At 55.6% G+C, this 25,562-nt stretch overlaps 7 protein-coding genes across 7 annotated transcripts; 3 read left to right on the top strand and 4 right to left on the bottom strand.

The window, feature by feature from the left end:
* Window positions 1-354: 354 nt before the first annotated feature.
* On the top strand, window positions 355-6,249 carry M421DRAFT_389251 (uncharacterized protein; the record flags this gene model as incomplete). The annotated part of the gene is made up of 5 exons (XM_033589962.1): window positions 355-1,017; window positions 1,099-1,902; window positions 1,948-2,112; window positions 2,185-4,557; window positions 4,608-6,249. 5 exons carry the CDS (start codon window positions 355-357, stop codon window positions 5,916-5,918), a joined length of 5,316 nt encoding a protein of 1,771 aa, XP_033449787.1. The 3' UTR covers window positions 5,919-6,249.
* A 59-nt stretch (window positions 6,250-6,308) lies between these two features.
* M421DRAFT_4008 (uncharacterized protein) lies at window positions 6,309-7,082 on the bottom strand (the record flags this gene model as incomplete). The annotated part of the gene is made up of 1 exon (XM_033590208.1): window positions 6,309-7,082. The coding sequence occupies one exon, from the start codon at window positions 7,080-7,082 to the stop codon at window positions 6,309-6,311; it is 774 nt and encodes a 257-aa protein (XP_033449786.1).
* A 582-nt stretch (window positions 7,083-7,664) lies between these two features.
* Window positions 7,665-9,993, top strand: M421DRAFT_419328 (HET-domain-containing protein). The gene is made up of 3 exons (XM_033592076.1): window positions 7,665-8,113; window positions 8,169-8,896; window positions 8,945-9,993. Exons 1-3 carry the CDS (start codon window positions 7,738-7,740, stop codon window positions 9,893-9,895), a joined length of 2,055 nt encoding a protein of 684 aa, XP_033449785.1. The 5' UTR covers window positions 7,665-7,737; the 3' UTR covers window positions 9,896-9,993.
* Window positions 9,994-10,037: 44 nt separating this feature from the next.
* Window positions 10,038-16,304, top strand: M421DRAFT_419326 (phosphatidylinositol 3-kinase 3). The gene is made up of 5 exons (XM_033592075.1): window positions 10,038-10,237; window positions 10,290-12,060; window positions 12,109-13,796; window positions 13,845-14,964; window positions 15,014-16,304. The coding sequence occupies exons 1-5, from the start codon at window positions 10,233-10,235 to the stop codon at window positions 16,202-16,204; spliced, it is 5,775 nt and encodes a 1,924-aa protein (XP_033449784.1). The 5' UTR covers window positions 10,038-10,232; the 3' UTR covers window positions 16,205-16,304.
* A 930-nt stretch (window positions 16,305-17,234) lies between these two features.
* M421DRAFT_419325 (uncharacterized protein) lies at window positions 17,235-18,034 on the bottom strand. The gene has a single exon (XM_033592074.1). The coding sequence runs from the start codon at window positions 18,011-18,013 to the stop codon at window positions 17,660-17,662; it is 354 nt and encodes a 117-aa protein (XP_033449783.1). The 5' UTR covers window positions 18,014-18,034; the 3' UTR covers window positions 17,235-17,659.
* A 1,671-nt stretch (window positions 18,035-19,705) lies between these two features.
* M421DRAFT_60384 (molybdenum cofactor sulfurase) lies at window positions 19,706-22,247 on the bottom strand (the record flags this gene model as incomplete). Its single annotated transcript, XM_033595786.1, has 2 exons — window positions 19,706-22,125; window positions 22,172-22,247. 2 exons carry the CDS (start codon window positions 22,245-22,247, stop codon window positions 19,706-19,708), a joined length of 2,496 nt encoding a protein of 831 aa, XP_033449782.1.
* A 762-nt stretch (window positions 22,248-23,009) lies between these two features.
* Window positions 23,010-23,881, bottom strand: M421DRAFT_4003 (uncharacterized protein; the record flags this gene model as incomplete). Its single annotated transcript, XM_033590196.1, has 2 exons — window positions 23,010-23,821; window positions 23,872-23,881. The coding sequence occupies 2 exons, from the start codon at window positions 23,879-23,881 to the stop codon at window positions 23,010-23,012; spliced, it is 822 nt and encodes a 273-aa protein (XP_033449781.1).
* Between the last annotated feature and the right edge of the window lie 1,681 nt (window positions 23,882-25,562).

The raw sequence follows: 25,562 nt of genomic DNA, 5'->3' as shown, positions 1-25,562 counted from the left end.
AACGCACAGGGCGACTATTCTGGCCTAGGTACATGGTAGAAGACGGCGCGGAAGTGCGCCGGTGGATGCGGGCTGGGGTGCTTCTCCCAGACGTCTCCCACGCGTGCTGAGTCGCGCACCTGGAGTCTCTGGCCCCGTGCAGCGCTGTCGCCCATTGCTCTGCCTGAAACATACGCAGGGCTGTCCCAAGAGACGGGCGCCCTTGGATTGGACCACAACGGCGCTGGAGCTGCGTCGATTCGCGCCCTCGCTTCTCGCAACCGCAGCGACAGGAGCATGGAACGGTAGAGGAGGGACAACATGGCCGAGCCCAACTACGCATACAACCCGGCCGTGGCCAGCTGGGTGCAGTCCATGTCGCTGGCCGGCATCGACGAGCAGGAACTGCCACCGGGCCCCATTGCCCACGGCCACCACGCCAACGGCCACCACGCCGACGACGCCCCAGACGACGCCCCCGACAGCCCCTCCCCGGACGACTACTACAAGTCTGCCTGCCCGCCCGCACCCGAGCACGACGCTGCAAAGTCCCCGCCTGCCGTCCCGCCGTCCGACATGAGCGTCACGCGCCCGCGACAGCACACGGCGAGCTCGAGCAACGTCCGCTCGCCGGCGAGAGGCGGGCCCCGGTCCGTGTCTGGCCCTGCATCGTCGGTGGCCTCGTCGCGCTCGCCGCCGCAGACCTCGAACAAGGTCAGGGCGCTGACTGAGCGCTTCGAGCGCTCGCCGGGCAGCGATGTGATCCCCTCTGTCATCCGCTCGCGCTCACGGGAGCCCACACGAGCTGGCGCCCACGACCCCGTCCGACGCCAGGCGGGCCCGGCATGCCCGCCTGTCTTGGCTGCTCGACCGCCCAAGGAAGCCGCGTACGGCTCGTATCAGTTCAAGAACCTCAAGCCGCGCGAACGGCCGCAGGCTGCGCCCACATCGCCGCCACGGACCGCACGCCGCGCCACAAACGCGAGCCTTGTCAGCCGCAGCAGCATCGATCACACGCTCTCGCCTGCACGACACGCAGTCACGTCCCCGTCACGGCACTCGGTCACGTCCTCGTCGCGACAGTCCATTACGTCCCCGAATCGAAGACCTGGCCTCGAGCGAGCATCCTCGAGCGGGCGGCAGCTCTTCGGCGAGATTGTCGGTGGACAGGATGCGTCCCTTCCCGGATTCATGATACCCACATTCGCAAGCACGGCACGCGAGGAGGCTTTGCAGGCAGCCCAGGTGCCTCTGCCGCCCATAAACGATGCCCAAGACCTGGCAGGAGACGACGTGCAATTGCCTGCGACCACGTTCATCCCAGCCCAACACCAGCGCTCACAGAGCAATGCCACGACAACCTCCACCAGACACAGACAGACACGACCATCCTCACGATCCCTGCACTCTCCACCACGACACTCACCACCTTCTCGAATACCCATCATGTCGCAGCGCTCGCGGCGGTCGAGCAACGCATCAGACGCCAGTTCCTCAGTCCGGTCAGTGAGGTACACGCCCACACGCAGCAACCGCTCTTCGCCCAACCGTGGTATGACCAGGAAACCAGTTGGAGGAAGCACGCCCGTGAAAAGCAATGGTGTCGACCATGCAACGCTACCAGCGTTAGCCTACCGCGGATATCGAGAACGAGGGAAATCGCCCGCAAGGACCGGTCCCAGCGTACCGGCAGTCGTGACTGCCCCACCTCCACCAGCCTCCCCGCGATTGCGTAACTCAAGAGAAAGACAGCCCCTGCAATCTCCCCATGCGCACCCCAGAGCGGGCGACTCGCATGGCGAGCACGAGTACTTTTCACTTGGCGACCAGCTCCACTCGAAACCGGACCCTTTGGCGAGCCAACCAGGGCTGTTTGACGGTGAAAGTGAATCGCAGACCCTGGACTTCTCTTTCTCGCCCAGCGTCCTCAACTTCTCCCAAGACATACAACCGCTTCCAGCAGAACAGTCTTTAGAAGAGAATCAAAGTCCATCGTCACGGCGCCAACATTCGCTCAGCTTGCAAACATTCAGCTTGGGCCTACCGCCACCGACGCAACCGTGGTCTGCAGTCACCGACTTTGAAGAGTCTCCAACTCTAGGCCTACCCGGAAGCTTTGTCCTGACCCCACCAGTCGCTCAGCGCAGCCCTCAGGACACGGAAGCACACCAGACACTGCAGGAAGCCGCGCCAGAGCCTCAGCAGGAGCCTCAGCAGGAGCCTGAACCACAGCTTCTCAGGCCAGCCGTTTTCCGCGCACAGAGCAGCGAGCAGGTTCCCGAATTGCCTCCCATCGAGGAATCCATACTGGGCGTGAGAGAGTCGATACCGATCATGTTCAACGATGAGCACCTGTCCGGAGATATCAATGGTTTGCCTATGTCCCAGCAGGAGGAAACACAGCGCGCTGTGCCTCCTAGGCGATCGGTACAGGTGTATGGGCACGAGACCTTGCTGCCCGCCCTTCACTTCAAGGGCGAGGACTCGCCTACGGATTCTTTCCACGATCGTGACTCGCTACATCCAGACGACTCTATCAGCGTTGCGCCGTACCGGTCTCAGAAGCCGATGCACACCAAGAGCGATACGTACAGCGTCATCAACTCTGTGCTGAACCTGTACCACCAGTCGCCAGTCATCTCACCAGAGCTAGCCTTGCTTTCCAGGCAAAGAGTCCAGCAGGTCTCGCCCGTCATAGCCCAGCATCAGGACTGGGCGTCAAAAGAGGCCACAGAGACCTACTTGGCGCGGATACTGAGCGATGCCAACGGGATGCCGCGAGACAGTGCGCAAGAGCCCCCGCATGAGAGAGAAGCTCTACCTCTCCTCACACCAAACGTGTATCAAGCACGGAAACCCTCGCCAGAGTGTGCTAACCGGATCCCGGCTTTTGTTTTCCCGCAAGAATCACAATGCTATTCGCGCGGTTCGCAGGGCTCGGCAACCACACTCATACAGGAGGATGCATCGCCGCCAGGAAGTTCCTTTGGCAACCCGTCCCAGGATGCACTGCTGTCAAACGTAGCGCACGATGACGCGGCTCCCTCGACAAACGGTCTAGACTTGCCGCAGCTTGCTTGGACCAGTAGCGGTCTCGGCTTGTCCATGAATAACTACATGCCTCCTTCACCTACGGTCCCGTCACCCACCGCACAAGAACCCCCGCGGCCCGTGTACTCACCGCCGCCTCCACCTCCCGCAAAGAGCCTGGACGAGCTGCCGCCAATCTCACCCTCGATTGCATCGTATTCCTTTTCCGGACATGCGAAGCCATCCCCCGCGTCGCAGACGGACGAGCGCTTTGAGCAGCACCCCGCGCGTGCGCTCACGCCCGTTGGCAACATGCATGACAGGAACTACAGCGACATACACAGCACACCAAGGTCCATGGAAATCAGCGACAAGCCGTTGCCGGAGATTGACATGGCGGAAGAGGAAACGCCAGCAGCACCTGAAGAGACGCCGCCAGACCCCGCGCGTCAGGCTTTGACGAAGCGCTACCGCATCCTCGAGGAGATGCTGACAACAGAGCATCAATTCTGCATCGACATGATGATCGCTCATAACATCTTCGAGGCAACGGCTGGCAGCATCATGACGGAGAAGGAAAAGCGAGCTCTCTTCAGCAACTGTAAAGACCTTGAGAAGTTCTCTCTCTCATTGTTTAGAGCTTTTAAAAAGGCGGCGAAGCCTATCGTCAACCACGATATGCCGCCTCCGACAGGGCCTTGGAGTCGCGACTCAACTGACTCCAAGTCTTTCGGCTCTGCAGAATTGCCTGCAAACCTTCGCTCGGACGAGTTCAATCAGTTTGAGAACTGCACTCTGGAGAATGATCACCAAACGTCGATTGGCAACGTGTTCCTCGAGAACCTGGAAAAGATGGAGCGGCTGTATACGACTTACTACCTCAACTCGCAAAACCAGCATGCGTACATTAAGAAGAACCAGAGCAACCCGGAACTTACTGGATGGGTTGTTGCGTGTTTCGAACAAGTCGAGAACATGACCCAAGCCTGGGACCTGGACTCTCTCCTCGTCAAGCCGGCACAACGTCTACTAAAGTATCCATTGTTACTCGAGTCGCTTGAGCAATGTACCGATGCCGACCACCCAGATCTGGTCAACATCACGAAAGCGCGACTCGAGCTTCTCGCCATCAGTGGACGCATCAACGATGCCAAGAAGCGCGCAGACACCTTCCGTGCCGCGACCTCGGAAGGCAAGAAAGAGAAGAGCAAAGGCAAGGGGCTTGGCAATGCTTTCGTCAAGGCCTTCATTCCCAAGGCAGACAAGACAAAGACCTACGACGAAGCCGAGAAGACATTCAAGGACATGGACTACAAGTCTCGCGAACAGAAGTTCGGTGGCCACTTCTTCCAGCTTCAGATCGTCATGCGCGATTTCGAAAACTACTTGGACTCGATCACCGAGCATTACCTCCAACTCAACATCGTCTTTCTGGGATTCATCACCGTATGCGAGGTTGCTCCGTCTGTCAATCCTGAAATCGAAAGCACATGGCGCAAATGGGCCATGGCTCATTTCGAGCTCCAGAACAAAGCCCTGGAAGATCACGTGAGTTTTTCGGTCTCTTTCGCGCGTGGCTCATACTGACCTCATCGTAGAAAGCTGCTGTTCGCAGTCGTGTGCTCAAACCAATCTCAGATCTGTGGGAGATGTGGGTATCGTATCAGAAGACCATAGAACAGCGCAAGAAGCTGCTGATTAACTACGTCAAACACAAACAGGCCGTCGAACGTGGCGAGAAGCCTGACCCTGAGACCGTGGCGTACGCAGAACGATTCACTACCATCAACGATACCCTAAAGCTGGAGCTACCGATGCTGTACGACAAGACAAAGGCCGTCATGCGAAGTGTAATGACGCTCTTCATGGCCCTGCAGAAAGATTGGTACAAGACGTGTTCGAAGAAGATTCTTCCACTCTTGGAAACGGAGCCACAGCATACTACGTCTATAGACTACGACCTGAAGGCGTACGTGGAACGCTTCAAGTCCGACTACAACGTGCAAGAGCAGCGGGCGAGGAGCTTCGGGATCACCAACAGCCAACGCTTGTTGCAGGAGATTTCAAGCATGACTTCTCCGATACCGTCTGATGGCGCTGGCTCAGCGCGCAACTCTCATTCTCGCCGCACAGAGTCGATGAGCAGCGAGGCCTCTGGCTTCGACCCGCGTAACCGTCATAGTGGCGGATACAGCTCGCGGTCGAACATGCGTTCCATGGATGGACCTCCGCGTTCCTTACCCGCAGGCCCGGCGTATACCTCGCTCTACCAGAACACAAGCGCCTCGTCACGCAACAACTTCGGGGCTGTCTCCTCACGCGAGGCAGCAAAAGCACTCAGTCCCGTGTCTGACAACAGCGACACAACAATGGTCCGCCACCAAGAACGACGCAACTCGGCGCGATCTAGGAACCACAACTATCTGGGCATGGATGGCGTTATTGACTTTGATGATCGCTCGTCGTTTGGGGCGGGCATCTTCGACTTCCCGCCCCAACTAGGCGCTTCTTTCCTCTCGCCGACTCAGTCGAGCATGCTCACCATGTCTGCGCCTAGCTCACAACCACCCTCACTCCCAGGCTCGACACGTCAGTCCGGTGTCTTCAACTCGGCCCTGCCGATGTCTGACACACCGATGCGCAGCAGTGCTGAAGACCTCCCCATCACTCCTGGCGACACCGACGAGCCAGAGGTTCTTTTCCTGGCAGCAAGTCTCTTCGAGTTCAACATTGCGCACGACCGCCGCGAAGGCGGCATTCCCTACCTCGTTTACGTTCCCGGCGAGATTTTTGACGTCATCGGCATGAAGGGCGAGTTGTGGCTGGCACGCAACCAAGACGACGCGACAAAGACGGTTGGCTGGATCTGGGAGAAGCACTTTGCGCGTATCCTCCCCGAAGACGCTTGATCTATGGTATGTCCCTGCAATTTGAAGTTTTCTTGCAGGGCCGCCAACCCTTTTCCTTCCTGTTTACTGTTCTTCTCTCCCTCGAGCTTCTCTTGATCGAGGTTCGACGAGTTTCCAGGAGGTTCAAATTTCGACTTTCAAATTCTCCACATAGGCTAGGGCGGGTTTGGCGCACACAGGGTTGGTTGGAAAGTCTGGGCGATCATAAGCATTGCTGGCGCAATTTCTTGCTATGTATGAACGATTGGTGGGCTGGGCGAGAAGGGATGTAGCATGGCTTTGTGGGGTGTATGATATCGGCAACAACACAACGCATTCTACGATGTTCACAATCCGGTCTCCGCATCTACCACTTGAGACATTTCAACTACTATTACGTTGCACACTGGCTCAATGGTCTGCTTCGCCGACCGCAGAATCAACCCGACACAGCCCCATCTCGCCAGCCTGGTCGAACGTGTACACAAACCCTTTGTCCTGGAAGATCCCGCTAACGGTAGGGTCCTCATCACTGCCCATGATCTTGTTCCCGACCCTCTTGACTTCTGCACCAATAGCCTCGACAAATCCCTCAGTGTACATGCGATAAACCTGCTCCCTCAGAACCACAACCTCCAACCTCTCCAGCCCCGGCCTCAAGGCACACGCAGCCTCCAACATCGACAAGTCGAGCCGCGCACCCGCCTCCTCCCTAACCAACTCCAGCACTATCCGCACATCTCTCACCCTCTCCGTCCGCAGCTGCTCCACAACGCCCTCGAAACACGCCCCGTTCTCCCGACTCGGCCGCAGCACTGTCTCCCGCACGACATGCGGCCACCGCGGCCGCGGGCCCTCGAGAGGCTGCGTCAGCACAATCGTCACGCGGCGCGCCAGCAGCGGGCTCAGGACGCGACCCGCGTGCTCCGTGTCCCACTCGCTGCGCAGCCGCAGCGTCCAGGTCCCGTGGCGGATCATCTGGTCTGTGGCTTCAAGCAGGATTTGCTTGCTCGTGAGCAGCCAGGGGGGTAGGTGCGTTGCGAGCCCCGAGAGTGAGGCGTAGGTGGCGTGTATCTGGCCCATGGAGGGGTGGTTTTGTAGCGTGATTGTGGGCGTGCTGGACCAGAGGAGCGCGTAGATTTGGTCGCGGAGTTCGCGTGGAAGGGCGAGGAGGGGGGCTGGCATTGTCGCGTAGGAGCTTTGGAGCTTTTGCGTTGGGGACTTGAATCTTCCGGGAGCGACGGTGTTTGCTTTGGCAGGTTGCGTGTTTGGGGGAAATCCGTGTGTTGTGATGGACGGGTTGTCGCTGTCGCACCACTCGACGTCTGGACGGCTATGTGATGGAGTGACAATCGATGTTGACGGTAAGTAAACAAAGTGCAGTCAGTGAAGCACGACACCCGGCCTTGCCGTTGGTATATGTACAGCGCCTCGTCGCGTCCCATGACGCCGGCATTTACTCCGGCCACTCGTCGCCATCGATACGGTCGCTGGAGCTTGCGCCGAGCTCGGGACGAGCATGGTGCCGCGGAACTACGAGGTCGCGGCACGCTTCAGATGGGTTTAGGCGAGATGGACAGGTGATGGGTCTGTTGCGGAGACCAATCAATCGATTTCAGTGGATTGGACCCTGATTGCGTTGTCGGAGTCCGGGGGCGGGGAAGGCCTGGAACAAGGCGTGGGGGCGGCGCGGATCTTCGCACCTTCCTCTTCGGTCGCAGCCTTCACATGTCCAAACCTCACCATCTCTGGTGTTGACACGGTGGTGAGTCTTTGGCCTCCATCTCTGACTCGGGTGCGGTTCATCGACAACACCTTGAAGCACCAGTATCGACGAGACATGGCTCTGTGCGATGCGTGTCAGTTGATTCCAATCCGAGAGTTCTTGCGCTTCTTTGGCGGCGACAGATCGCTCTTGAGAGACTTGATTTGGTGGAAGGACCCTTCCGCATCGCGTGGCACCGAGGAGCCGTTCTTCAGATGGCACGTCTCGCTTCAGCATCTGAGAGCCAACGCCAAAGAATGTCCGTTCTGTCACTTTACTTCCGAGTGTCTGCAGGCCAGCCTTCGCATGAGGGCCAATGAGCAATACGATGATCGAAGGGCTGTTTGGTTACGCTTTCCAACGAGTGGAAATAACCAGTTTCACATCTTCCTGGGCGACGAACAACCTGCTGTATTGGTCAGTGGTCGCATTCTGTTCACCACGACTCCAGGTACGCAATGATGAGCAGGCAAAGCAAACGCTGGTGACTGAACAGGCATTCTCAGACAGCCCTGTTGCACAATATCTCGATGTGTTGGAAGTGATACCTGACTCCCTTCATCCAGCTGTCCTTGGGAAGCTAGATCGTTGGATTCAAATGTGTGCAAGTAAGCACTCCGACTGCTCTGGCCCCCTGGAGTGCACGAGGCCTCTGCCAACTCGGCTTCTCGATCTACGTGGCCTACCTGAGCGCCAGGAAATCATCGAAAACGGCACAGACTGGCGGAAGCTGTTCGAAGATCGCTCGTGTCGACTAATCGAAACTACATCTGGGAGTGTAGGTGAGTATGTGGCCCTCAGCTACTGTTGGGGCAAAAGTGTCCCCTGCACGACTAGAAAGGACAATATACAAAAGCACAAGGAAGAGCAGGGCCTCAGCTTCGCCGATCTACCAGGAACGTTACAGGATGCAGCCTTCCTGGTGCGATACCTTGGCCTTCGATATATGTGGGCCGACTGCTTGTGTATTGTGCAAGATGACGAAACAGATTGGCAAAATGAAGCTGGTCGCATGTCTGAGGTGTACTCGAATGCCTCACTGACGCTTGCTGCAATGCGTGCCAGCCAGTGCACCGAGGGGTTTCTCCAACCTCGAACAGGCTCAAACCATATTCTCATTAAGTTCAACGACGATGAGGGCGCATTCACGTTGTATTTCGAATACAGTGATGATACAATGTCCCCGGGCGCACCTGCGAGTACAATCGATGGGTTTCCCCTTAGATATGAAAGAGCAAGTGCGAGACTTCTACGGCCAAGGGAAGAGCTAATCAGTGTTCAGGACGAACCCATGATGAGTCGTGGCTGGTGCTTCCAAGAACGAGTTCTGGCACGTCGTACAATTCACTTCACACAACGCCAGATGTACTGGGAATGCGAAGAAGGCCTGTTTTGGGAATGTCTTGACACTGAGAAGAGTACCAACCTCTATGACGAGTACTCTATAAGAACGATCGGCAAAGGTCTAGTCCAGTCACTCTCGCGCACTGCCACAGACGTTCAACAGCCCTGGTTCGATCGCAAGCCATGGTTCAATGTGGTCCAAGAATACACATCACGTAACATCACTTACCACTCAGACAAACTTCCTGCTCTTTCTGGCATCGCCGCAGCTCTCCAGCGAGTAACTGGGGATGTTTGCTATGCTGGCCTCTGGCATAGCTGGTTTGTCCAGGGACTCCTGTGGCGCTTTCAAGATTCGACGATCGACCCATACATCCAAGTGCCGAAGAAGACCGAGAAGGTCGTTGAGTGGAGAGCACCGACATGGTCTTTCGCAGCACTTGAAGGCGTCGCTGTATACGCAATCTACGACGCCTACGCGTCTACCTGTGCCACGTTGGAGGAGTGCACTGTAGTGCCCAAAGGTAACAATACCCTGGGAGAGCTGACGTCTGCTTTTGCGCGAGTCAATGGCCCGTTGACCTGCATCACGCACGTCGAACAAAGCGTAGGAATCAACGGAAGAGTATGCAAGATCTGGCGACGTGGCCGAGACACACGGCGAGCTACTGTCCGTTTCGATCTTGACTATTACGATGCTTGTGATGTCCTCATGGTCACACCGTGCAGCGGTCTAGCTATTGTCCCAGATGCAGGAAAGACGCACACGTATAAGAGAGTTGGGATTGTTGAGGCGTATCGAGATGACGGCCAGAGAGATGGTGTCGCGCTTAGCACAACTCTTACTGCAGCAGACTGGCCAGCGCCCACCAGCGTTGTCCTTCTCTGAGGATCTTCTCTGACGATTGGAGTGCTTCAACCTCTTTAAAGCTCCCGTCGACCGCGTCAGTCTGAGCGCTTCAATGTGCACAAGCCAATGTTTCTTCCCAATTAACGTCTTCGTCATGCTCGAACCCAAGTGAATTGCATAATGTATGGGTAGCACCTGCAGACAGTAGGTGCGAGGTTACAGAGGTGTAGCAGTCTGCGCCATATCAGCGGGAGCCACACCGCTGCAGGACCCCTGATCCCTGAAGGCTCACCACGCTTTCGTCATCTGTCGAGAAACACGCATTGCTTATTACTACGCGCATTGTGACGCGCAACGTGTCGAGAAAGTCGACAACATGGCGTATGTATTTCTGGGCCTACAGGAGAGCTTTGCGACTGATTGCCTACTCCAGACGCTCAATTCGAGGCAATGCGCTCGAGAAGCTTGCCCGCCTTTCCGCGCAATCGTCGTCCGCGACTTCACCGAATAACGACTTCGAAAGACTGTACAGGCGGTGCTCGAGCCCGTTGAAAGCGTCAGCCGATGCCAGCGGTATCAAGGTCACGGAACTGGAAGCCGTTCTGGCTCTTTGCAAAGCCGCGCCCTATGTCGAGTCCATAGAGGTCGCTGCACCGCTCCTCGACCGACTGGCTGCCTATCTCCCAAGCATATACACACAAGTACTGCTACCGTCGCCGAGCCTCCAAGGCATCCAGCCCTCTCCGTACGAAGTTCTCTCCTACAACCTGACCTCGGCGATCCTGCAACTCGGTGTTCGCCATGACCAGCTGCGAACGAAGGTCACGAACACACTCGCAAGCTATGTACAAGGGTGGACAGCCATGGCTGCGGAGCTATCGGTGGTACAACTAGACGACGGCGACGAAAGATCTGATTTCGACGCAGACGGAGAGCTGTCGCAGGTCATCACCCACAGCCTGTCGCTGTTGGGCTTCCTGGATGCTGCCGCCGAGCATGCGAGATTCTGGAACGCCTACGAACGGCTTCAATTCGTTCAAGACATCAAGGCAGCGATCTCGGAACAATACTTTCTTGCCTTCGAGACTGCTTTGTCAATTGCGCGTAACGCGCGCTCCCATCAGCACGGCTTGAGAGAATGGAAGCGCTACACCAAGCACTATGCAGCCATTGGGCGTCCACTGGGTGCCATGATCCTGCACGATTCCTTCCTGAAGGTCGTTGTCACTTCCGCATCATTGCTTGTGGAAACGCCGGCTCGTCGCCCTCGCGAGTCTATCCTCGATCACCTGCAGGCATCGTACAACAACAACAACCGCGCCGCTGGAGATACATCCGAGGACGCACTTGCCGAGGGGCTGACTAGGATCGCTGTCGATGAGATGCATGGCTTGGAGAATGACGTTGACTACCTGCAAAGAGTCGGCTCTGCGTGGCAGCAGCGACAAGCGTCTTCGGTCAAAGCCAAGATCATCACAACGTACTTGTGCTGTGCTGTGTACGACGATGACATTGCCGATGATGACGTTCTGCTCGGCTGGCTCGATGCTGTGCTGAACGATCCCTCACAGAGTGCTGATCACGACCTGGCCTCGACAGCTCTGAAGTCCATGGCTATCTTGGCCAAGGTGTCTCCATCTACGGCATCGAATCTTGGCCGCTCACTTCCAAGACTGATCGTTCAAGCCAACTTCGATAATAGAACATCGTCCGTTGCAGCAGACTCTCTCGCAGCAGTTCTGAGCTTGCTTCCCCAAGACGCAATCATCACAACCTTGTACAGCCTTGGTAATGTTATCAGCGCAGGGCCTACTACTGCTGGCGCCAATTCTGCATCGCCCTCACTCAATGGTACTGGAAATACACTGCGCGCTCCCGGTATCTACGCGCATCAATCAAACGGCAGCGCCATATCACTCACCCCAAGTGATGTCGAGGAGCCGCATCATGTGCACACCACCATTGTTGACACTGTAGTGTCTGTGGCGAGCAAGTGCAAAGATGAGAAGATTACAGCGCTGGCTATGTCGATGCTTATCCAGAAAGTCGGAAGGGCCAGCAAAGTTGTCGATGTCAAGATCATTACCGACGCTGCACTGCTCGGTATCCACACGCCGCCAGCGGAGTTCAGATCTTTACTTAAGCTCTATGCGACCTTGTGCCATGATGCGCTTGTCAAAGATGACGTTGCCACTCTTGATGCTGTAAGTATGGTGCAAACGCGTGACCGATAATCACTGACGACAGCCAAGGTTATGAACGCCCGCCTGAACATCTCGAAGAAGGTGTCTGAGGACGAGGCATTCGAGGTGTATCTAACACACCTCCTCGATACAATCGTCAGCAAGGGCGATGCGCAAGAGACATCCCACAAGCACCTGAGGGACACCGAGTTGGCTTCGCACGAGATCGCTCAGATGTTGAAGCCCTTGGCTACACTTCTTGCCCGCAATGCTCAACGAGCCGACTCAATCGAGCTTGACGATGTCATTGTCAACCTGCAACGAGACGCTTGGTTTAACATTGTCGTTCACGGCTTCGACACTAACTCTGATCTTGGAAAGCAGTACATCGAAGAGCTCCGTACGCTTGCTCGCTTCAGCAAGCCTCTCATCGCCGAAGAGCGCCCAATGCTGTCAGAAAGTGACATTGAACTGAACACGGTGCTTCGCCGTGGCAAGTCTGCTGAACACACTGCCGAGCAAAAGCGACGGTTGGCCAAGCTTCTGCCATCTTGTGAAGCCGACACCAAGTCGCTCACGTATCCTGAGGCTGTGTTCTTGAACACAGCCTATCTGGTCGAGGAGTTGCGAGCCAGCACGGGCGACTGCACCAAAGCGCTCGTTTACTTCCTGGATCCCAAGCTGCGAACTGGAGCAGTCGGTAACTGCATGTCTGCCATTACTCTTGTCGCCGTCAGGACGTACTTGGCAAAGACCCTCTCAGGCCAGCATCATACCTTCTCTACACCCTACCTTGCACAACAGCTTGCGCAAATCTTTGCGGCTTGCTGCCACCGCATCGCTCGAGTCCAGCAAGCTGCAGCCGCATGCGCTGATATTATCATTCGTGAGGTGCCTTCGACGCTCTGTCAGAAGAGTGCTCTGTTTGCGCTCCTCGAGCTGCTCTCGATCATGTGGTACAGCTGTCTTGAGGGCGAGACCGATGAGTACACCTGGAAGTCAACCTTTACCTCGAAGAAGTCGGATATCTCTGTAGAGTTGTCAGATGACTATGTGTTCCGCCGAGCAACACTGGAGACGTTGCACAAGCGGGCAACTTCCTGGGTCAAGGGAGTCATCGAGATAGCTCCGCTGGACATCAAAGGTCTCCTTCAGACATACTTGTCCGAGTACGATGACGAGACATCCTACGGTCACGTCTCTCTTGGCCGATCGTTTGCCCTGGAGATGGGGTCAGTAATCCCCGTCAACGATCAGCGTCTAGGTGCTATTGAGCGTCAGGGCATCAACATCAATACCGCCTCCGACTTCATCACGCAGTACACCACGAGACAAGAATACAAGTTCCTTGAGAGCGGCAACGATCAGCAGGAAGATTGGCTTAACGGAGGGAATCCCATCGGCTATGTGCCAACATACATGTCTCGCAGTATTCAGGATGCTACCAAGCTTCTTGTTGACCTCGAACAGCGCACACTGCACCACAAGCATGTCGCAATTGCTGAGCTCCGGGATATCCTTCGCCGGGCGGCTGCGCTGCTCTGCAGAGTCAAGAGGGATCAGTCACCGATTGTGCACCATCTGGTTGGTATCCCCTTCGCAGTATTTTCAAAGCAATCGATCAAGCTGGGCATATCATTGTGGACCAGCGTCATTAAGGAGAACCCTCGCATGGAGTCTCGTGTCTTGGTAGCAATAGCAGAAAACTTTGAGGGCACGGTGCGCAAGCGGAGGGGTCTCTTTAGTCCTGCGCTCAGGTATGTATCCATCTTGAATCGGCAAAACTTGTCACTGACTTTCTCAAGGCACCCTGACCCATTCTATGGCAAGCAAGAATTTGCTGCTACTGACAAGGAAGCTCTGGCCAAACACCAGCAACTCATCTACAATCTCATCGCACCGCACTTCCGGCTCGTGCAGTTCCTCTCGAGTCACTTCAGCGCTTCTCGGCTCAGTAAATCGGACTTCGAGCGTGTCTACGTTCGTTTGATCTATATCACGCTCGATGCAATGAGTGCGGGGTGTTCTCAGCCTTTGGCGAGGGAAGCTTACTTCCACGTCATACTGCTCGCGCTGCGTATTGTCCGCCACAGCACGACCATCTCCTCGACCGCTAAATGGCGTCTTATGGATCGCTTGCTGACCGCAGGCCTGGCATGGTTCGCTCACGCACCTCAGTGGTCCTACGGCGGCAACCGTCTACAGCTCAAGGCGGAGACTCAAGTCCTGTCAGATGTCCAAGTCCACCTCGATGCGCTTGGAAAGCTGGCCACTGTTGCGGATTCAGCTTCGAGACAAGTCAAAGCTAAACAGGATCTGCTCTCCGTACTTCTCTCCAATGAACAGACGCGCTTGACCGTCTGGTTGTTCCCTCTCGACAACGGAAAGAAGCACCACTTCGGTGGCGGCGGCAGGAACAGCCTGCCAGATGCTGCAATCTCAGCTCACGTCAAGACTGCATGGGCGGAGAACCCAGCAATCGCTATTCAGCTACTCAAGCGCTTCCAGTCGCCGCGCTTGCAGACTGAAGTTCGGTTCCAGGTGCTCAACTTCCCTCATAGGGTATTGGACGAGCCGGACGCCTTGGAAGTTATGCTGGGCAACCAGCTGCCTGGAGACGTCTCCTTCCAGCTCAAGTATCTGCTCTACTGGGCGCCACTGAATCCCATTACTGCTGTGACGTTGTTCATGCCAGCTTACGGTAACCACCCGTTCATCATCCAATACGCGATGCGAGCGCTCGAAAGCCACTCCGTGGATGTCATGTTCTTTTACGTCTACCAGATCGTGCAGACGCTTCGATATGATGTGCTCGGCTATGTTGAGCGGTATATAATTGAGACGGCCAAATTTTCGCAGCTGTTCGCCCACCAGATCATCTGGAACATTAAGGCGAATGCTTACAAGGATGAAGCATCTGAGGTGGTAAGTGATAGCGTTTCCTATTACTAGAACGTATACTGACTTCATCCAGCCCGACCCTGTCAAGCCTACCCTCGACAAGGTAATGGCAAGTCTCGAGTCCAGCTTCTCGAAAGAAGACCACGAGTTCTACGAGCGCGAGTTCGCCTTCTTCAATGAAGTCACTGGCATATCTGGCACCCTGCGCTCCGTCCTACACGAGCCGAAGGAGGTCAAGAAGCAGAAGATTGCAGAGGAGCTGCGCAAGATCGAAGTAGAGGTTGGTGTATACCTGCCCAGTAACCCCGATGGTCAAGTTATCGGCATCGACCGCAACTCCGGCAAACCACTGCAATCTCACGCTAAAACGCCCTTCATGGCCACCTTCCGCATCCGCAAGAACAAGCCGGCTACCGGCCTCATCGAAGACATTGAAGACGAGCCACGCTCCGGGCTCCCGGCAAAGAGCAACACCTACGAAACCTGGCTCAGCGCCATCTTCAAAGTGGGCGACGACTGCCGTCAGGATGTCCTCGCACTGCAAATGATCGCCGCCTTCCGCGGCATCTTTAACACCGTTGGCCTCGACGTCTGGGTCTTCCCGTACCGCGTGACCGCCACAGCGCCCGGATGCGGCGTCATCGACGTGCTCCCCAACTCCATCTCGCGCGACATGCTGGGCCGCGAGGCTGTCAACCGCCTCGATGATTACTTCGTCAGCCGCTACGGCAACGAAGACAGCATCCGCTTCCAGACCGCGCGGAGCAACTTTGTCAAATCAATGGCGGCGTACAGTGTCATCAGTTTCCTCCTGCAGTTCAAAGACCGGCATAACGGGAACATTATGATCGACGACGCGGGACATATCATCCACATCGATTTCGGATTCTGCTTCGACATTGCGCCTGGCGGGATCAAATTCGAGCGCGCGCCCTTCAAGTTGACCGCGGAGATGATCGCGGTCATGGGCGGCAGCACGACGTCACAGCCGTACCGCTGGTTCGAAGAGCTCACGATCAAGGCTTTCCTTGCAGCGCGCCAGCACTGCGATCATCTGTGCCATATCGTCGAGTTGATGCTGGATAGTGGGCTGCCATGCTTCAAGCCCGAGACTATCAAGAATTTCCGTGATCGATTTGTGCTGGATCGCTCGGAGAGGGAGGCCGCTGATTATATGCGTGGTTTGATCAGCAAGAGTGCGAGTAGTTATAGTACCGGCACGTATGATCGGTTCCAATTGATCACGAACGGAATCCCGTACTAGGTGGTGGCTGAGGGGGTAGATGGTGTAATGCAAGTGTGCCTGGAGTATTGGTTAAATGAATCTTCCTGTATATACGCTATTATTATTTGTGTTACACTCTCGTCTCTGCCATCAAGCTGCTTTGAACTTTCATTCTCGCCGTCCCATCGCCTACGCTACCGTCCTCTCTCTTTTCAATCTGCCAGCACACTCGTATATTGACCGCCTCGCAAACTCTACGCACAGATTTCCTCCATGCAGCCCGTCCGATCTCCAAGAGCCACGGTCAACGTGTGATTCGCCAGAATGCGCTCTGCGATCCTGCACGCACCACTCTTCTGAGCCTAGCTCGTGAGCTGCCGTGTTGTCGCCTCCCGCACTCCTGGCCCAATGCACCGGTGAGCAAGTGCGGATGACAGGTCCTCAACCTCCCGCTCGGCCAATCACAGCCCATATGCAGGGCACTGAAAGGGTGGGGTAAGCATGGGCGCGTTGCCATATGGACGGGGAGGCGAACCGCGAGCGGCCCTGGTGCGGCGTGGGTCCCCAGGAGTGTTGGGAGCCACTTACTCGCGGTTCGCGGTGCGAGTCAGGGCGGTCATGGTCGAGGAAGGAAGGTTTCGGGATGCGGGAGAGCTAGAGGTTAGATGGGCTTTGGGGCGGTGGTTGGAGCGTGAAGAGCGGAGGAGTTGAGTGATGGTCATGTGAGGATGCGGAGCTGCGTGTGCTGGCGCAGGTCACAAGGGTTCGTGGCGCTGTTGAGTGTCGACTCGAGCCAAAGAGGCACTGGAGGCAGTCACAAGCAGATGAAAATAGTTGAATGTTACATCGTTTGATATGGGTATGTTGAGTGATGTTCCTCCTGACGAGGAGATGAGAAAAGCCCACCGTGTTGGTGGCTTCCTTGCCGCCAGCTTCGCCATGTTCCACCATTCAGATACGCAGATGACTCACAGTAGGTGAGCCTGCCTTCGTAATCAACAGAACAAGGATTCAAAACCCCAGCGTTACGCCATAGAACACACCGATTAGCGCCAGTGCACCAAGAGGTATCCGCGATAAAATATCACCTGCAACACCAGAATTTTCCGCGCCATAAGTTTCGGTCTTTCGAACCGTACAGGTCATGAGAGAACTAGCTGCTCTCGTGGTAATGGTAGACAAAGGAAAAGAGAGAGCGGGTGCACCAGCTCCGAGAATCGAACGTCGAAGGGTAGTCGAAAGAAATGAGTGGTGCGGGTGAGTCGCCGGGACCCGGGTATTAGTTTAGGGTAGGCCGGTATTCATCGTAGAAGTAAGATGTGATCGTGAAGCATGAGCGCTGGCAAATGTATGGCGGAGAGCAGTGATGTATTTAGGCGCTGAGGCTGGTGGCGCCAAAAGAAGCTCGGCCGTGGTGTCGTACTTAGTGGTTGCACACCCGCTGATGCTCGAGGCTGGGCAGCGGTACGGGCATGTCGTGTAACCATACATGGCCTATTCGATCTTTCTCCTCTTGCCGCGCGGTGCGGGGTCGATTTGGGGGAAGGTGGGCGCTTTCTTGTCGACTGGTGTGCTGCTGTATGTCACTGTGCGGGTGACGACTTCTCGCACGCTGACACGTCTTGATCGCCCGGTCTTGGCCTCGGCTTCCCAGACTTTCGGCGATGCGGGAAAAGTAGCCGAGTTGGTGGCGGAATCCGAGCTGTTTGGCGATCGTACTGCTGCCGGCGAGAATGGGGACTGAGGAATGTAGAGTCTTGGTGTGCGCGCTGACTGTGGCCGTGTGAAAGGCGAGGGAGGTGGAATGGTGATGGTCTGAGCCCTGATCTTGGTAGGAGGGGCAGACATCGGGACCTCGTCTTTGGAAACCTCATCCTTTGTGTCGCATCGGCTGCAGCTGCTTGATCTTGAAGTTGCAGGGGATGCTTTCTCGGATGCACCAGATGTTGCTGTGAAGGAGCCACTGGAAGCTGATGATGTGACTGAGGTTGGACGACCTTCGAAGACGAACTTGGTGCTGGTGCCAGTAGACATAGGGCTCATGAACGCAGGCGACAAGGTCTTCAGGAAATCCAGATACGCTGCTGGCGGGGTAATGGGAGTCTTCAGGCTATCTTCCCGCTTGATCCAGGCGAAGGTTGGTGTTGTTGCCGACATGACCATGGGTGACTTGAGTTCAGACGGATAGGTCGCAGACAAGGGTGTCTTCAAGGTTGACGGTAGAGATGCCGGTGCCGGCTTCGCATCTGTGGTGGTGGCCATGTTGGTGAGGCTTGCCGTGTCGTGAACGAAAGACTGGGGCTTCTGGTCGATAAGCCTGCGGGCGAGAGTGGGCTGCGCTATGCCTTCCACGACTTCGCTGGACAGGTGAAGAAAGAGAGCAGAACGGAAAGGCAGGTACTTTTGTTGCTGGGCAGAGGTATGTTTATTGCGTGGACTAGCCTGACGCGTGCGCTGTGTTGGTGGCCGCTGGATGGGCCGTACAGTATGATTAACCTAAGAATAGGCGGGCGCGTAACAAGATGCCAGTGCCAGTGTCAGAGCGGGGCCTAACGAGGAACTGTATTTTCGGGGTTGCCAAACAGCCGCCTATATCCTGCGGCGCTGCAAATCAGGCCTCGCTGTAAGCGCCGGGGCTGGCCTGTGCGCGGGTGAACACTCCGTCCCTTCAGAGATGCAATTGGCCAGGGGCAATGAAACCAAAGCGTGTGACCTGTCTGCGGCGCCTGCAGGCCTGTAGAAAGCAGAGCAGCCGTTTGGGCCTGTGATTCGCTGCGTGGCTCGTGGAATTGAGATGCAAGCGTCGATGTGCGGGCTACTGCACTTGCAAACACAGCCAGACGAGATTGAAATAGTCTGGCGGAGTGAACCTGAGACAAGAGTATGAGATGTTGGTGTTTGACGGCGAGGTGATTGCAAGAGAGACGCTACTAGAGCGATGGTTGCCGGGAATAGAATTGAGGCGGAGGTGCTGATGCAGACAAGCTGTGCAGCTGATCTCAAGGGACCGTTAGACCATTTTATGTATCTCTCCCAGCCGCTGTATAATCTGAATGCTTGTATAGACCTGTCGCGCGCTTCCGTTTGCTGCCGTGCAATGCCAGCCGTTGAACCACTGTAAGGGCTGCCTCTGGTTCGTCCTTCAGCGCGCGCCTCTCAACACCAGCGGCACACCTCTCAACACCAGCGGCACGCCTCTCCATGCCAGCGGCACGCCTCTCCATGCCAGTGGCACGCCTCTCCACGCCAGCGGCACGCCTATGTCAATAAACAGGCCGTGCTGGCAAAGACTCTCTGAAGCGCCATGCTGCTCGTTGCCATGTGCGATAGATCGTGGCCGTTCCAGGTTCGTTGCACTGCTGGTGCTGCAAACGCTGCCCACCAATCATATCAAATTATGGCGTGCGACCTGAACCAGGCGTAACGACTTCAAGATGCATGATAGAAGCGTTCGAAGAGTATGACAGGTCTGTCAATATACGTAGTGTAACTAAGTATAGTTGCCATACGACCACTCGTCGAGAAGATGGTGGAGTGTTCTCAGCCTACGAGAGACCATAGACGGCTATCCTGACTGATCTCGTCTTCGCGATATGGCTGTACAGCGTCGCCGACCGTGATGGACGGGTTCTGCTTGAAAATCGATGAGTCTTCCACAGGAACATGGCACGTATGTTCACCGAAGTAGACACGGCCATCGAAGCGCCGCGTCTTCGCAAGTGTGGAGAATGGCTCTTCATCCCGCTCTGCGCTTTGCTGATCGATGCACACCATCTGACATCTTCGGCAGGCACCCAGCATCTCATAGTACTGTTCACCGATTCGGAGATAGCGCCAGTCATCTTCCGCGTATGGATCTTCAAGTCCTGGCGGGCAGTCAGGGTTCTCCGCGACCACTATGTTTGCTCGGAAGACTTCTGCCTGCGCCGCCTTGCCGCCATCCGCTTTGATCAATTCATTCAAGCGGTTGAGGCTTGATCGCGAGATCGTCAAGATGGGACTCTCATTCGACAACAAGATTGGCTTGGAAACGCATACGCCTGGTACAACGGGAGCTGCATCTGGATAAGCGCCGGGTATTCGCAGGCTACGGGCTCTCTGGTACTTCTGTAGATGCGCTTTGGAGTGTCTAGGCGAAAAGCCGCTCCCGCTGCCAGCGGCTGGGAAGCGGGCAAGATGGCAAGCCACCCCGAGGGCTTGCGAAAAGAAAGCTGATATCTGGCTCGACTTGTACGTTTTGGCTTGGACGAAATCCCCGCATACTTTGGCGCTAGCATTCCGGTACACCGCGTTATCTGCGAACAATCGTGGGTCTGCAGAGAGGGGAACGGTAATCTCATCAGCTGCAGTCGTACCCTTCAACAGGCCTGCGAGGCCGACACGTAGCACACCTTTAGCAAGGTCGATGCTGGGACGAATGAGGGCCATTTTGGGATAACGCTTCTGGCTCAATGCTGCGCCTGTGCCTTGGTGGACGAGGCACCACTCGCGATCCCAAGCTAGCCCTTCCGGATAGACCTCCCAGGCTTGCCCTGGCGGCACGCTGAATCCAGCACAGCTCTTGATAGGATACACCGACAGACTTTCGACATGCAGACGACTTGTCGATGATAACTCCACTTCTTCGCATAAGGCTGGCGCCATTGCGCTGAGTGGCTTGCTTTGCACGAAGAACTCGCGCAAGAAGGCAACGAAGGAGTCCACATCTTTCAGTGTACTCATCGCTCCTAGACTGACACGTATCATGCCTGTTGGTTTCCCACGCATGATATCGTTCTCGTTACCACACCGTTGGCCAGCTGAGAAGTTCTCATGCATCTCCCATGGAGCCAGTCCGAGCGAAGAAGCAATGCCGCCCGGGTTGCATAGTCCACCTGTACGCAAATGGAAGTCCTTGATTGCCGCCAACTTCTCCACCTCGGCGTTGCTGACCCAACCGCCAGAATCATTATGCAGGTTGAATGCAACAATGGGCCCTTGCGTGGCCGCATCACCGTAGTAAGACGCGAGATCTGCATATATTTGACAGACTTTCTGGCCGTTGCCGTGTCGCAGGGATGCCAGCTCTTTGTACAGCTTCGCAGCCAGAAAGCTCGTGTGTTGCGAAACATGTTCCAGCGAGCTGTACAGCTCTTTGTGGACAGTGATCGCGGAGTCAAGCGCCATGATGCTATGTATGGGCAATGTGCCGTCCTCCAAACGCTCATGAAGCGAGTCCGCCTTCTTCGCATGCCATTGCTCTTTCAAGCAAACCACCATTTCGACTGTGCCGCCGCCAAAGTAGCGGCGCTTGTCGAATGCATGTGCTGACGATCGCCTGACGATCAAAGCGCCCAGATCGGGAAATCCAAACATCTTGTACAGGCTCAACACAACGAAATCAGGTGCATGGTCGGCGTTGCTGAGGTCCAGAGGCGAAGTTGACACTAAGGCTGCGGCGTCCAGCAACGTGTAGGTCGCTCCTTTATCGTTTGCGGCGCGGATACGTTGGGTCCAGTCCAGTGGGAGCCGGCGTCCATTCATGTTCGATTGCGCAGGATACGCGAACAAGCGTGCTCTCCCATCCTGCTGTGTTGGCTGTCGGATCCAGTCCACAACTTCTGCGTCTGTGGCGAAGCAGCGGTGTTCAGTCGCTGTTTCCCGCACGCCTATCAGACTCGTATGCGCATCCCTATGGTATCCATACCAAAATCCATTCTCCTGGTCCCTGAATGCGTCCATGACCAATTTGATGCCCGTGGTGGCGTTCGCAACAAAGACCACCTCGAAGTCTTCTGGGTCTGCGCTGAACAGCTCCAGTAACTGGAGTCGGACATCTTCAATACGGCGCGTCGTCAATTGGGAGGCGTTGGAGGCGGAGTGCGGATTGCCGTAAAGATTCGAGACCATGTCAGCCGAGAATCGCTCGATCAACGACTTTGGATAGAGTGTCGTTCCTGCATGGTCGAGATAGGTCGTCCCTATCACCGTCAACAAGATACAGCTACTTTACCTCAAGAAACTGACCTTGAAGCATAGGGTATTCCCGTTCTCGCAACTCCTCGACCGCCTTATTGTAGGTGATGTGAGCTGCTTCGTCCATGGTATTGAAAAGAAGCGCGTGCTACTGTGTTCACCCGTAATCGTCAAAGTCAGCGAAGAAAAGAAACAGTGCTCGGCAGAACCCCATTTGGTCGCATGCGTGGTGGATGCACTGGATGGTTGCTAGAGTGGGGGCATCCGCGGATGGCAAATGGTGGAGTTGGGGACCCTGACTGCGGTCAGCTCCGAGGCGTCGCTGGGCGGCCAAAGCCGATGCACTAAACAACCACGAATATCACATCTGTCAAGTCCAACATCAGGAATAAGATCTGAGGGCTCAATGTAATCGATAGATGAGATCAAATTGACTCTTATTTAGGTTTCAAGGTAACACCCCGAGCGTACACCGGAACAAAGTGACCTCAAACCCCACTCCAACTCCGCTGTGAGATACAGTGTGGGGACCAAACTCATTCGTCTTTCCCAGTAGTCAGGGAACGTCGTCCAAAGCCATTAGTAATGAGGGAGCAAGTAATGCTTCAACACACAGCTTTACAGCGTTCCATCGTTTGGCGTTAAGGAGAACGGCGCTCATCACGCGAGACAAGGCGCTGTGTGATTGAAATATTATTCATTTTGAGGTGCAGAACGCTCTGTGTTGCTCTCAAATCTCATGAGTACAACTACATATGCTCGCAAAAGGACCATCGTCCTGTGGTATATCATAGCAGTCATGAACCAAGACTCCAACCTGCAGAAAACATAACAGGCATGCGTCTAACAATGCGTTCGGACATTATAAACATGATAGGGAATTAGGTGTCTAAAAGTTCCGCGAGGGGAGAGGCGCCTCCGGCTTAGGATACTGGTTGTTGTAGCCGTTGGCATTAGGGTAAAAATTCTGGCCAGGCTCGCCAGCGGCATGACCATTGGTGTGGCCTTGGTTGCCGTTCACGTGGGGAACGGCGTTGGTCGACTGCCCACGAAAGTACTGCTGGCTCTCTGCGGCACCATCGCCCATCGTCCTTGGCCGGGGGCCAGCCTCCTCGGCCATCTGCATTTCCGTTTCGTGGCTCTGGTGGTGCTTGGTGCGTACGGCAGGCAGGAAGTCGATGAAGAAGCTGAGTACATACCAGGTGTAGACGAACGCAATGATCCATTCGAAAACAGCGGCGACGTTCCAGTGGTTGTACAACTGTGTAACACCGAACACGACACAGAGGCAGATCTCGGCGATGATAAAGGCGAGCTTGATCCAGAACGAGATGCGGAGGATCGAGTGCTGGCGGTAGTGGATTCCCAGGCGTTGATACTCCCAGCAGATAAAGATGGCGCTGACGATGTAGCCAATAATAAAGACTGCTAGACAGATGTTGTGCATCCTGTTATGGTGGTAGTTGTCGTAGATGGTGAGTAGGATGAGGCCGACCGCGCCGACGATTGCAGCAATTGTACTCAGCCCAGAGTAGACCTTCTGCCAAGCCGATGTGTTCCGTGCAAGCTTGCCCGCGTGGCGGAGGTAGCGCTCTAAGATGAAGGCCATATCGAAGGTAACGACGGTAACGGCGGACATGGCGATGAACATGGGCTTGAGGTTCTGGGCGCCGATATCAGAGATGTACGCTATTGTCTGGCCTGTGGTACTTTTAGCAGTTGAGCATCGCAAGCCACTCAGGTTCACGTACCATCAGTCATTGTGGGATAGATTGGGTGCCCCTTTGTGCTCCAATACACCAGCATAGTGATCAGCATTGCCATCCAGCATATCGAACTGAAGATGGGCACAACCCAAAACGATGCCACCAACATGATGGCTCACGTCAGGTGTTGCTGTAACGCGGTAGTGCGGGGGCGTAGAGGAGTCGGTTGTCGTAGGCCTCACCAGGCGTAGAGGTGGAAGTCGCGTGTTTGCTGCGTGTCGAGGACGACGGGAAGGCTACTAGGCATTAGGAACAGCCCCTGAGCAGATCACCAACTGTATATAGATCAAGGGCTGTCGCAGAAACAATGAAAAGCCGGTCTTGCGCGCAAATCAAATTCCATACACGCTACATGACCGTCGGGCGAGGCTTGACGTCATCGCAATAAGATCCGCTGGCTCCCGCGATCTACCGCCATCTGAAGGGCTTCGCGCCGTCTCCACGTCATACGGGGCTAAGTTCGAGCGCTTGTCGAGGCATCATCATCGAAAATTGCGTTGTTCCGGTTGGCACAGCAAAGCTGCGGCGGATGAAGGACGAAAGGTGGTCGAAGTGGTGTTCGGCAAGGAGCTGAGCTGACTAAACGCACGATTGCGGCAGGGGCGATCGATTGCGGCAGCAGGGCATCTCGCTTGGTGTGAAACGGTCAGTCTCAACTCGAAATCAATAGCGCACCCATATGTCACAGCACGAGCGACTTCCAGGGATGTGTGCTGGAGGTCTGCGAATTCGACATCACCACGAACTGGTGTTGGGATCCAAGCCTTTATCTCTGGAGTCGGAAAGACGGCAGGTTAAACGGCAGCACCACAAGCACGTTCGCTTCACGATCCCGTAGCCAACGACCCGCATCAAGCCCGCATCGCGGTTATTGTCCGGTTTTTCCAGGCACAGCCTAATGACTATGTCATCGGAAGTCACAAGTCTACAGTCTGCGCAGCACTGCCCTGACCCGGCGTGCGCGTCCTGGTCTGGCTTTCAGATCTCCAGGACGAATTGCAACACACTCAGCGCATCAGAGGACGGCTTACCTATCTCACAGACCGGAATTGCTTGGCAAGAGAGCACGTGCAAGTGTGTGACGACTGATGGAAGAGTAACACACGAGCATAGCGTTTTACGTCCTGACACCTGAAATGAGGATACAACTACAGCAAAATTGCCATCTGCAGCAGGGTCTTGCGCGTTCGAGTGGCTGTTGATCTACGGACTCGAGCGTCTGATTTCATATACTGTAAAGCGACTACATCGAACCTGTTCACTTACCCGTAGCAGCGTACTTTGGTTTACATGCGACCACGCGGGCCGATGCGAGCGCTTTCTGCATGGGAGGCCGGCCTGCCCTTACAAAGAACTTGCAAAGATTCTGCAATCCCCGCTGCCAATCGGTACTCTGGGAGCATCGAGCGTCGAAATTTGCAAGTTTCCAGGGAATTGCTGGCTTGAATTGCAAGCCTCACGCCTCGAAACCCAGGATCTGGACCTGAATGACGAGCCGTTAGGCGAGATCACTGCCTGGGATCAAGCTTTCAGCCACGCACTCAGTTGTGATCATTGGCTGGCACTTTGCGCAGCCTCTAGCTTCCTTGTATCTTGATTGGCAGTTGAGGCGTAATACTGATGCGCCTAGTTTCAAGTCTACAGCTCTTCCAAGTTTGTTGTTTGTGTCGCTGTCC

The sequence above is a fragment of the Didymella exigua genome (assembly GCF_010094145.1).
Source record: "Didymella exigua CBS 183.55 unplaced genomic scaffold M421scaffold_10, whole genome shotgun sequence".
Classification (NCBI taxonomy): domain Eukaryota; kingdom Fungi; phylum Ascomycota; class Dothideomycetes; order Pleosporales; family Didymellaceae; genus Didymella; species Didymella exigua.
The sequence above is the reverse complement of the archived record's forward strand: the minus strand, read 5'-3'. Positions and strand labels throughout refer to the sequence as shown.